The 12,357-nt window shown below is 42.7% G+C and overlaps 2 protein-coding genes across 3 annotated transcripts; one reads left to right on the forward strand and one right to left on the reverse strand.

Annotated features, from left to right (window-relative positions):
- Positions 1-6,642, forward strand: LOC113012545 (uncharacterized). 2 transcript variants are annotated; one of them, XM_026152823.1, is made up of 3 exons: positions 1-138; positions 3,055-3,234; positions 4,172-6,642. In XM_026152823.1, the coding sequence occupies exons 2-3, from the start codon at positions 3,093-3,095 to the stop codon at positions 4,774-4,776; spliced, it is 747 nt and encodes a 248-aa protein (XP_026008608.1). In that variant the 5' UTR covers positions 1-138; positions 3,055-3,092; the 3' UTR covers positions 4,777-6,642. The 2 variants fall into 2 exon arrangements, with proteins under 2 accessions (XP_026008608.1, XP_026008607.1); XM_026152822.1 differs by lacking the exon at positions 1-138 and having other exon boundaries at positions 2,940-3,234.
- Positions 6,643-6,941: 299 nt separating this feature from the next.
- slc35g2a (solute carrier family 35 member G2a) lies at positions 6,942-12,064 on the reverse strand. The gene is made up of 2 exons (XM_026152821.1): positions 11,748-12,064; positions 6,942-8,533 (listed from the first exon to the last, which is right to left on the reverse strand). Exon 2 carries the CDS (start codon positions 8,509-8,511, stop codon positions 7,150-7,152), a length of 1,362 nt encoding a protein of 453 aa, XP_026008606.1. The 5' UTR covers positions 8,512-8,533; positions 11,748-12,064; the 3' UTR covers positions 6,942-7,149.
- Between the last annotated feature and the right edge of the window lie 293 nt (positions 12,065-12,357).

Raw genomic sequence — 12,357 nt, forward strand, 5'->3', positions numbered from 1 at the left:
AAAACTCTGTATTTCAGAGACATCATAGTACATTACCCTGATCTATGAACCTGTTAAAGCACCAAGGGCAATAAGGGAGGCAGAATCCTCTTCAGTGAAATCGGTTTTCAATCTGTGTTCAGAAGATAGCTATTGGAGGTAATTTAAGATTAAAACTTTAGGCTTATCTTAGTTGACCCTGAATTCCCCCTTAGTCGTGCTGCTATAGATGTTCAGGCATCTGGATACCTGCGCTGAGCACCTTCCCTCTGCTCTGCTTTGCATTTATGTCTCACTACTGCACACTTTCATCTCTATGCTTTCTCTCTGATTGTACCTGATATTTACCATGCTGTGTTTACTACATTTAAGCCATTTAAATTTTGTTTTGCTAGTTTAGAAATATTTACAGTGGGGCAAAAAAGTATTTAGTCAGCCACCGATTGTGCAAGTTCCCCCACTTAAAATGATGACAGAGGTCAGTAATTTGCACCAGAGGTACACTTCAACTGTGAGAGACAGAATGTGAAAAAAAAATCCATGAATCCACATGGTAGGATTTGTAAAGAATTTATTCGTAAATCAAGGTGGAAAATAAGTATTTGGTCACCTCAAACAAGGAAAATCTCAGGCTCTCACAGACCTGTAACGTCTTCTGTAAGAAGCTTTTCTGTCCCCCACTCGTTACCTGTATGAATGGCACCTGTTTGAACTCATCTGTATAAAAGACACCTGTCCACAGCCTCAAACAGTCAGACTCCAAACTCCGCCATGGCCAAGACCAAAGAGCTTTCGAAGGACACCAGGAAAAGTATTGTAGACCTGCACCAGACTGGGAAGAGTAAATCTACAATAGGCAAGCAGCTTGGTGTGAAAAAATCAACTGTGGGAGCAATCATCAGAAAATGGAAGACATACAAGACCACTGATAATCTCCCTCGATCTGGGGCTCCACGCAAGATCTCATCCCGTGGGGTCAAAATGATCATGAGAACGGTGAGCAAAGATCCCAGAACCACACGGGGGGACCTGGTGAATGACCTGCAGAGAGCTGGGACCAAAGTAACAAAGGTCACCATCAGTAACACACTACAACGGCAGGGAATCAAATCCCGCAGTGCCAGACGTGTTCCGCTGCTGAAGCCAGTGCATGTCCAGGCCCGTCTGAAGTTTGCCAGAGAGCACATGGATGATACAGCAGAGGATTGGGAGAATGTCATGTGGTCAGATGAAACCAAAGTAGAACTTTTTGGTATAAACTCAACTCGTCGTGTTTGGAGGAAGAAGAATACTGAGTTGCATCCCAAGAACACCATACCTACTGTGAAGCATGGGGGTGGAAACATCATGCTATGGGGCTGTTTTTCTGCCAAGGGGACAGGACGACTGATCCGTGTTAAGGACAGAATGAATGGGGCCATGTATCGTGAGATTTTGAGCCAAAACCTCCTTCCATCAGTGAGAACTTTGAAGATGAAACGAGGCTGGGTCTTCCAACATGACAATGATCCAAAACACACCGCCCGGGCAACAAAGGAGTGGCTCCGTAAGAAGCATTTGAAAGTCCTGGAGTGGCCTAGCAAGTCTCCAGACCTCAACCCCATAGAAAATCTGTGGCGGGAGTTGAAAGTCCGTGTTGCTCGGCGACAGCCCCAAAACATCACTGCTCTCGAGAAGATCTGCATGGAGGAATGGGCCAAAATACCAGCTACTGTGTGTGCAAACCTGGTAAAGACCTATAGTAAACGTTTGACCTCTGTTATTGCCAACAAAGGTTATGTTACAAAGTATTGAGTTGTATTTTTGTTATTGACCAAATACTTATTTTCCACCCTGATTTACGAATAAATTCTTTACAAATCCTACCATGTGGATTCATGGATTTTTTTTTTCACATTCTGTCTCTCACAGTTGAAGTGTACCTCTGGTGCAAATTACTGACCTCTGTCATCATTTTAGGTGGGGGAACTTCCACAATCGGTGGCTGACTAAATACTTTTTTGCCCCACTGTAAAAATATTATGCATGTAATATTTTTATTTCAATTTATACTTATTTGATTTTATTGTATTTATTTTGACTTCAGATGAGTTTTTCCTTATTAGGTAGTTATTATGTCATATGTACACATATGGCATTCTGCTTCTGCTTAACTTGTTATATTTTTGTTGTAAATATAACAATATGACAGCTGCCTAACTCTGGGAGATATAAAATATATCTTCTGCTGAGGCAGATAATTCACCTCTCTGATTTCTGCTTCATTGTTGTCACTGGGAGTTTGCTCAGTGAGGACCACTGAAGGTCTTTATATAATATGAGCAAAAGTCATGGTGCTACACATATAAAAGTGAATTAAATTAGAAGAGCATACAAATATCTCTTCAAATCAATTTAAATATAGCCGTGATGATGTAATGTCGTTGTTAATGAATAAGAATTTGAAGGCTATGCATTTATCTGGCAATAATTACACTGAACCTGGACATTTATACACTTAGATATTTTATTATACTACTGGTCTGTTATATAGAAAAAAAAATATGGAAGATATCACTAAAGATATCTTCCATATCAGACTTTGATTAAACAAATAATATGATATAATAATAATATAATAAATAATAAACTGAGTTGGGAGACAAATTTTAAAATGACACAATGTCTGCCAAATGGCGTAATTGGAGTTATGTTAAATGTCAAAGCTACTGCAACAGTGTAAACGTGTCATTACATCAGCAGACTGACTCAGAGTCTAGAGATGGCTTAACTTTAACAAGCGCACATAGCCTGTCCATCTCCATCGTGCATGCTTTTTGTCAGCCCCTGTGAATTATGACATATTACCTCCGCTGGAGCATTACTCACTCATTCAACAGAACCAGCTCTGCCCCACCCCTCCCCAGCTTGGTCCCCCCTCCTTCCTTCTCTCAGGGTTTATAACCCAGCAGCTCCAATAGCTGGCTAACTCAGAGGTGCTCTACATATAGTGAAGTAGGTGACTAAGTAAAGACAGAGCAGCTGGAGTGTGCAGGAGCAGGAAAACTTGCTGATAGAGGATTCTGATGTTTTCAGATATATGCGCTGCAACCCAACAAATCTTAAGAAAAAACATGCATAAGAACTCCATCATGCATGTGTTTTGGATCTGCCTGGTGCTGTGTACGGGTCCATCGTTGTGTATAAATGACATCGAGTATGAAAGAATCTATGAAGACAGCTATGACAATGAGATCCCCCTGGACCAGCAGGAGGGTGAGTTTTATTTCTTTCTCTTTTTTTTCTCTTTTCTGCTCCCTGCTTGTTTGAACAGATAGATATTGTGATGAATTTCTCTTCAGTTTTACTACGCTTTACTAAACCGAGCTAATTAAAATTTTTACTGTTTAATTAAATTTTTAATAACACACTGATTTAGATATGTCTAAAGGTCAGCAGTTGTGTTTATTAAATTTGGTCTAGAGTATTTCTTGGTCCAGTTTACTATAATGCACCATATTTAAATATTTGATGTTGTAAAGTATATTTTTACTCAGATGATACCATCTTTGGCTTTCACAGTTTTATCAGGTGAGCATCAGACTTAATGAAACAGACTTACCAATAACTGGAACACATACCTCATACCGTGAACACAGAGCACAGGCAATAAGCAACCTCTGTGATTTGAGTCCACGTAAAGAATGCAAACTGGTAGCCTCAAATACCTACAGAAGGTGGACATTTCACAGTTTAAGCCCCCTCTGATGTTTGTCAGGTCCCTTTTGCATCGGTTTTCTTCGAGCGTCCAATCTCAAAGACTTCGTTGCTGTACCCCTAAATTAATGAGGTCCCCTGATGTCATTTTGGGATTGTAGCACGTGTATTTTATGTGTTCTTCATGACCTTTACATCTGTGTTGAATAACTCCCCAAAGCCATTTTCATACTTCACAGTGTGTCCAAACTTAAACTGGCATCATATCTGTGAAATACATCCAACTCTAATTACTGCTGTATGTTTAGCAGAAGCTCAGTTTTAACACCTTCTTGCCTTCTTTCCGTGTACTCGTTTCACTGATAAAGTCCAGTCAAATTATGACAATAAAGTAAATCTCCTTTTTTGGGGTTATATATGGCATGTGTTAATTCTATGTAATGCTTAAATTGCCTTTTGGAATGAATAATCGATGCATCTATGTGGTTGTGTGCAGGTGAGTCTCCAACTGCAGCATGCCAAACAGATTTCTCCCGCTGGGATAAACTTTTTATCGCTCTAGAGGACTCCAACATGAGACAAAACATGCTGCTGGAATCTGTGGAGCAGTGCTGCGGGGGAACAGCGTCTCTTAAGACCCAACTGGAGAAGCTGACGAAGGGGATGTGTCAGCAGTGTGCACCCAGCTTGGAAGCAGCTTGCAGGGTACATGCAGAGCAGGCAAGTCTTAGGCTGCAAAAGAGTTTGGTGGATCTCAGGGATGAGGAGGAAGAGAGGGAAAGAAGATTAAATGCAACCTTGCGGATGCTCCTACATGGTAGGCACCAGGACGATGCTTGGCTGAAGAGGCTAGAAGAAATCATTTCATCTGCATCTGCTGACAGCAGCATGAGAGACCAGCCAACACCAACACCTGACGGTTTGGGAATGAAGCTCTTCACATCTGGCCTGAAGGAGCAGGAAGTGACCTCGCCGGTGAACATAGTCACCATGGAAAGTGCTCTGGCTGCCATAGCAACAGAGCTTCAGAGGATTCATAAGCAGCTGAACAAAGTGATAGAGCAGGTAGGCACGCTGGGAAAGGGCAGAGGAGACACATGAATTGCCCAAAGGAAAAATAAATAGTAAAAGCTTGACTGGAAAACTCCTATTGCAGATGATGATTTTGCACATGTTGTTTGTATTTCTACCGCTCTGCCTTTTTATAAAGCCTCTGTTACACATGAGATCGTTTTTGTCTGGTGACAATGAGTTTCAATGTACCATAAATGTCATGGGTTTGCTATAATGAATAAAAATTAACTAAACAACTGAGTCAGCCTCGTGGAAAGGTTTCCTCCCTCCTCCCACACAGTGTCACTTAATTTTAAACTGTGTATTTATGTTCACGTCCATGCCCACTCTTTCATTAGTCTAGGTTACTACATGTGCTTTATCTACAAGTGCCAAAGTTTGCACCACTTGCCTTGGTGTTTGTGTAGTTGTGGTGTGGTCTGCAAATCCCCAAACCCACAAGAAGGTGTGTCAGTGATTTGGGATTTTTATTTAATTCATAGCAGGTCTCTCCCACTCATTAACTGCTTTAAAAGTGTCTGAATAGAAAGAGGCCACGACTTACGATGCTCGGAGTGTTTATGATTTGTGAAACCCTGCCAGAAGTATTACACTGCCACCAGTGCCTCCTACAGCTTCATACACACACGTGAATGCGTGCTCATTATTAAAAACCACAAAGACTGACTGTTGTTATGGCTAAAGGGAGTTTCTGTATACTTTACAGTGTCTGTGTATCCGTTTTTGGTCTTAAATCCTATTTTCATTCATTTTTTTAATGTACTTGCACTTCTGTTTGGATGTTTTGTTAAGATGAAAGAGGAAATTAGGCAAAAGGTACATCAGTGCAAATTAAAGTCATACTAACCAAATACGTTTTATTGTTAGCTAAATTTATATTTAATTTATAGTCGGTGTGGTTCAAAAGCACTCCTAGGTGATAACAGCAGCATTTAAATTTGTAGGTGATCATTGAGCTTGAAATCCACCATCCATCGATGGATCAGTAGTAGGGCAAAACTAACTTGTTTCACAGTCCTCTTAATATGATATTTGTATATAAAATCACAGTCAGTCAAGTAAAAATTAAAGCTAGCAAATAAATTTAGCAGAACATGAAGCACTTTGTTTTTCTATGGTATTTACTAGTGTAGAATTAAAAGGCAGAAGAAGAATGTAAACATACGTTAAGTTTGTCCTTTACACAGTGCTTACTCACACTAAAGCACTGAGCAAAGTGCAGCAACAGAGTATTTTAATGAGGCCAACACACTGACATCACAGAAACATTTCACTAGTGAAACACTCATGAATGTCTTCAGATGCCTACTCCCGTTCCCAAGTGTTTGTGGGCATGAAAGCTTCTTTATAAATCTACAGCTGCCTCGAGAACTAAATGCAGGATTAGACTGTTTTTGGGGGGCGTTTCCTTGGATACAACTAACAAGATGGAGAGGAGTGTAGAAGTTATATCTCCTATCAATTCTTTTACACCTGTTTCACAGCGGTACCTGGCATACGCACAGAGACACGCTGGTCTGTTCAGTGTGGAGGCACCTGTTTTAATTAAAAGTCTCCATCTGTGCGATGTGTGATGGGGGAGTTTGGTGAATGGAAGTTATATCGAGAGAAAAAGAGCAACAAAGAGGAAAGCAGGAGGTTAATGATGAGGAAAATAGACGAGGAACGACACAGAAATGTAGTGATGGTGCTTATGTGTCATGCAGATCGTTATTAGACATAATAACCGTTCCCCAACACACGAAACAGTGTTTTTATCAGCCAGCTGGCCAGACACGCCACAATAACCAACCACCATCAGCCCTGCTTGCTACCCTGACATCCTCTCATTCTGCTGCTTCCCTTTCATCTCTGCTTTGTCATCGGCCATCACCCCTCCACCGCCCACCCACCCGCTCCTTATCTGTATGCCAATCCCATCATCTTCTCTCCCTCTGTCCCCATTTGTTTTCCTCTGATTGTGTGTCTTGCCCCTCTCCCGAGCCTCCAATCTTCCAGGGTTTTTTCTGTTCTTTTCTCTAAGTCTTGCTGGCAGCCAAGAGGCAAATAGATGGCAGCAGTCCTTGGCCGAATCTCAGTTGGCAGCAAAAAGTGACTGACATCACATTGATTGTTAAATGTACTCAGTACACACACACACACGTGGGGTGGGGGGAAAAGAGGGTGATAGTGATTACAAGTGGCTACAGAAATGTGCTGTGTTCATCAGAGATTTTAATATCACATCACTTGGTCACTGTAACAGACAACACCATGTTGGCACTTTTCCAAAAGCAAAGAGGATGATACCAAAAAAAGCTTCAATAAACACTTAGAAGTCTCTCGTGTACACTGGAAACAATCTCATGAAGGAGCAAGTGAACGATAAGAGTGACAGTGCTGCAAGGTGAGAGGAGGTGTCTATTTGATGGGAGAGTCCAGAATCTCCTCATACTCCTCCCTCTGCCGACGCCCACCAACTCGAGAGGGGAGCAGCTTCATTGCTACCAGCCAACCGACACTCAGGATGACCATCACGCTCCCCACGACCTCTGGTGCAGTGGGAGCCAGTGGCAGTACAGCCAGATGCAGGAGCATGGCGATGGGTATCTCCAAGCTCTGAGAGGCGGAAACCAGAGCCGGGTGGAGTCGGGTGAGAGCGTGCGTCATTCCCAGGAAGGCTACGACCGAGCAGGCTGCGAGGCCCAAGACCAATAACCAGGCTTCAACACTCATTGGCCAGGACCAGCCCTCTTGTAGCAGGGCCAGAGAGGCTGGGGCAAGTAAGCAGCCTGTCCAGCTTACTGTGAACAAAGCAGTCCCAACTCCCACCCTCTCCTTCAGGGAACGATACCCAACCAACGCTAGTGCCATCCACAGCCCTGCAAGCGCTGAAAGAGACCATCCAAATGCACCCCTCCAGAACACAGCCGGATCAGTTGGCGAATCTGAATTGGTCTCATCTACTGCAGGAAGTAACACAAGCCCCAAGCCACACAGCCCTGCAGCTATGGTGATCCCATCAGCCAATCCCAGCCTCTCTTCTAAGAGCAGGAAGGCAAGGGTCGCTGATAGTGCTGTGGTCGCCAGACGCCAGGTTGTTGTAGCATTTCCAGGAGAGACGAATGTTAAGGAAGAGTAGGCGCAACAAAGGGAGAGGGAGTAGGCGATGCCGTAACAGAGTAGACGTAGTCGATAGCCCTCTGGCCCAAAAGGGTTCTCCCCCCTGTGCAGTGGTACAGCCAGAGACAGGAGCTGTACGATGGACCGAACCAAGAGTAGAAACAGGGGGCCGAGGCTGAAGCGTTCGGAGGCCACTCGAGTCAGAACAATCAAGCTGCCATGTGCCAGCGCCGCACCGAGCAGGCCCACCCAGGTGAGTCGAGATGCAGACACAGAAGCCTCACCGAAACTGGCTAGCTGTTCCCCAACCCCTTTCCCAGACCCCTTTGCTGCTTTGGCACTACCCTCACTCCCTTCTCCTCCCCCCACGGTTTGAAGTTTGTGGGCTGTATCTTTGTCGTTGTGTCTTGAGCCAAAAAGAGTCAGGGGCCACTTCCTGCTCTCTGTCAGTTGTTTCTTATCTGACGTCTCCTCCACGAATGAGCCAAAGTCCTCAAAAGACGGAGCATCGTCATAGCCATCATCCCCAGGTTGGGGAAAGTGTGTGTGTACTCCTGGCTGGGGGGCATAGGGTGTGTGGGTGGCATATTTGGCTGTAACAGTGTGAGGGTGGATCTTTACTCTCTTCTTAGAGCCACCCAAGAGGTGAGTGGACTCCATTTTGAAACTTTAGAGAAGACACCTGTAAGGAAAAACAAAACACTTTTAGCTCAGCACATAATATATAATTCACACGTGCACAAATCCTCTCTCCTCTTTCCCCTCTCACAACATCCCGCTGTGAGATTCTGCTTGATATCTCATATATCTTTAATATCCGAGATAATAATAGCAGTGACTCACATCTTCCCGTGTGCCTGCGTGTTTGGCAGGGAATGTACGTAAGCTCTACCCATGTGACCAATCATGACTTTATTGTTTTCTGTGTGGTGATACTTTGAATTATATAGAACAATTATGTCCTTGCAGCACTTCTACATCCTCATGGATAGCTCGACCTTCGTGGGGGCTCAGAGAGTGTTATGGCAATGACAGTTACATAAGCAAGTGCTTCCTGCCTCATTTGTCTTCAGTCTTTCTCTCTCTAATGACTTTTGCCTCATTCTGTCGCTTCCCATTGTCCTCCCTCACTCACTCTCGTTTGTCAATTTGTGAAAAATATTACGCTGGCATTTAAATAATGTTTGTTTATTTCCTTGTTCATAACATCATTTAACCACCCGCTTCGCCACCTTTTTATTTCTCCCTCTCTCTTTAACTCTCTCTCCAGGCTACACATATTTTTTTAGGGCTTTTTGGCATTTATTGTGTTAGGACAGTGGAGAGAAGACAGGACTGAGAAAAGAAAACAGGGGGCAGACATGCAGTAAATGCCCTCGGGGTGGATTTGAACCCAGGCCTGCCTGAGCGTTATGGTAAGCTCCACAGCCTCTTAAGTGTTGTGATTACTGTGGAACAATATTGCTATGCAAGTGCAAAAGCATAGAGAGCATATGGCTCAGTTATTTCCCAAGAGATATGAGGCAATTGTCCCCAAGTAAGTTTACAGTAGTAAAATGACTCTTTATTTTGGTGTATTTTATGAATAAAGCATCAGACAAGTATTACTAAGTATTACTGTACCCGCTCATTCAGCCTCAACCAGCTCATCTAACAAAAATGACTTGTGAGCACTGTTGACACAGACTGTAGGAGAATCACATTTCACAAATGACATTTTCCCTGCAAATTGCACATAAAATTGAAGTTGGCGCACGATTCACAGGTTTCTACAGCATCTGATTGCTTGAATGTGAAATATTATCAAAACTCTGATTTAAACAGTTGTTTGTTTTGTTATTTTTTATGGCAAAAAATAAGCAGTTTCTTTTAAAGAAATGAACTATATATGGACATATATATATATATGATTATTTTTTCTTCATTATGTTAAATGTCATTTTATATCACTATATTACAATAATGATGTGTCGGAATGAAACAAAAAAGGCCATTTATTGATAAATTAACTTAAGATAATTGTGTTTGGTTTTTGGTTATTCTGGTAATTTCTCCCAAATCAAGCCGATTTTAACCCTCTGACTCTGGCACCAAACAGTCCTGCAGCAGATGACATAATTCACCAGGAGATGTCAAGAGGAAAACTACCATCGGGTAAACCACATGACAAAAGAACATCTCTTCAGACCAACACAAACTACATTTCTGCATGACAAACGTCCTGAGCTCAGACTATAAAAAACAGCATTTCACTATTATTATAATTTCCTACTAGCAGACGGACTCAAAGCCAGTCGTTTTGGCAGCTCGCTGTTGTTTCTCTCATCATCAGTGATGCAGTCATTTCAATTTGGTAGTAGCAGGGGGAATTTGTTAATTTGTGGTTATGTGCCCTTCGTGCACTCTCTCTTCATGTATACAGATTATTCCACAGCACCTAACATGAATTGGTGTGTTTTAAAAACAGCTGGGGGGTTAAGTAAGGGCTGTTTTTTTTAGCTGTTTGCATCTCTCTGGTTAATAGCAATTGCCCATAAATAATTGAATATAAAGTGCTTTGCATATACCTTTTTTTTAAAGATGATCTTTGGAGCTTGTCTAACATAAGTAAACTATACTTTAGACAAGTCCCAGGAATATGGCGAGAATATAGACTGAAATGAATGATTTCATGATTTCCCTATGTACTTCACAGTTTGCTGAATCAGGCAAAAAGCCACATATGTAAAGTTGTTCTGCTGATATTTTAGAAGCTCTCTTATCATGTATGCTAACTGAAGGTTATCGGTAACCTGATCAGCTCCTCTGTGAAAACACAAAGAGCAAAAAGAGATCCGGATATATTCCTGTCTGCCTTTTCTCTTTTCAGTCAGTTAAATATACTCTGCTGGATGATGCAGCCAGCCACTGCAATGCTGCTGCTGCTCCTGCTGCTGCTACTCCCAAAACCTTGTTTTACACCTTACACAACCATTAAAGTGGTTCACTGAAAGACCTGCAAAATCTGAGAAAGGAAGCAATTAAGCTTGCATTTCCAGAGAGAGAGAGAGAGCCCTTCTGATTCAGTCTGACGGAAAAGATAAATCGTGCACAGTCCTCTCTGTGCATCTTGTGTATTTCATTTGACATCATCATCTTCTAAGGGCTTAAAATCAATAGTTTCTTTGAAACTGACTATTTATAGAACAATCACTTAATGGATGGCACTCTTATACTGTAACTAAACAGACTGGAAAGCATATGCAGCTGTCAAAGGTAATACAGTTAAAGTATGACTGATAGGCTGCTTAATATTATAGAGGAGGGAATAAATGGCTTTGTGTTATTTTCTTAAGGGTTCATGAATGCTGGACTCTCTGTAACCTATGCTTTTCTCAAGGTTAGGCTCATCGATGATGCGCCCCTGTGACGCCAGAAGGTTGAAAAAAAAAAAAAACACGGGCGCGCACACACTCACACACACACGTACACAGAGTCATAGCGAAAAGCAGAGGGTTTGTGCTACCGCATTTAAAGCCACTTAACCAATTCCTTTCACACTATGAAACACTATGTCCCTGCTTGTTCCGACATCATAAGCTGCTGTCAGCAGCTCCAGGGACGACTGCTCGATTCTTGGACCTGACGCAAGGAGATATTTTGGCCTACATGCATCAAAAATCTCAGTCTACCTTACAATGACAGCCCGACCAGTGACCCACGGCCAATTCTTGAATGGGGAGAAGCGCGCGCTCGCTTACACACTCTGCGTGCGCTCGAGGATTGGCACAACACAACCGAATCGATGTCGACTTCCCAATTAGCGGTTTACTCTATTCCCGGTAATAATGGGCTATAATTAGTAACCACCAGGTGGGTTATGCGTATTTTAAAGCTTTAGAAACACCTCGACTCACCTGCTTTCCCTCAAACCAGCTGACCACCAGGTTGAACTTCACTCTCGGGCAATCTCAGTCATTTACTGAGCACCTCCAACACTCCATCACCTCGTCTTGGCCATTTGTTCATCTGTTTCTTCCTCCCTCACCTCTCCTCTTCTTTCCCTTGGAGCAAACGGAATTTTCCGCAAGGGCACCTGCGGTCCCTTCACCTCACTCTGCAAGCGGAAAACGCGTGTTTTATAACAACCTGCTGCCCCCCATCACTCTCTACACTGATACAGATGCTCCTCCTCGGCTTGTTCAAAGAGAGAGCGAGGGAGAGAGAGAAAGGTCTAATCATAACGTCTGAGCATGCGTGACATTCACCGCACATCTGATCAATCTGTTACCCGTGAGAGATAGAGACTGGCAGGAAAATAATTTCATCGAGCACAATTATTATAAAGTTACGATTATGCTAATGATCGATTAATCGATTATTCAAGGCTATTTACATTGTAAGGTGAAGACCCTTCAATAATACAGAGAAATTATCATCAGCTTCACCCATCTTTTCTGGCTGGATGAGAGTTATTCCCCGGAGCTCCATTAAAGCCTTCACAGACAAGCCTAGACTTTTAGCATA

The sequence above is a fragment of the Astatotilapia calliptera genome, chromosome 19, assembly GCF_900246225.1.
Source record: "Astatotilapia calliptera chromosome 19, fAstCal1.2, whole genome shotgun sequence".
NCBI lineage: Eukaryota > Metazoa > Chordata > Actinopteri > Cichliformes > Cichlidae > Astatotilapia > Astatotilapia calliptera.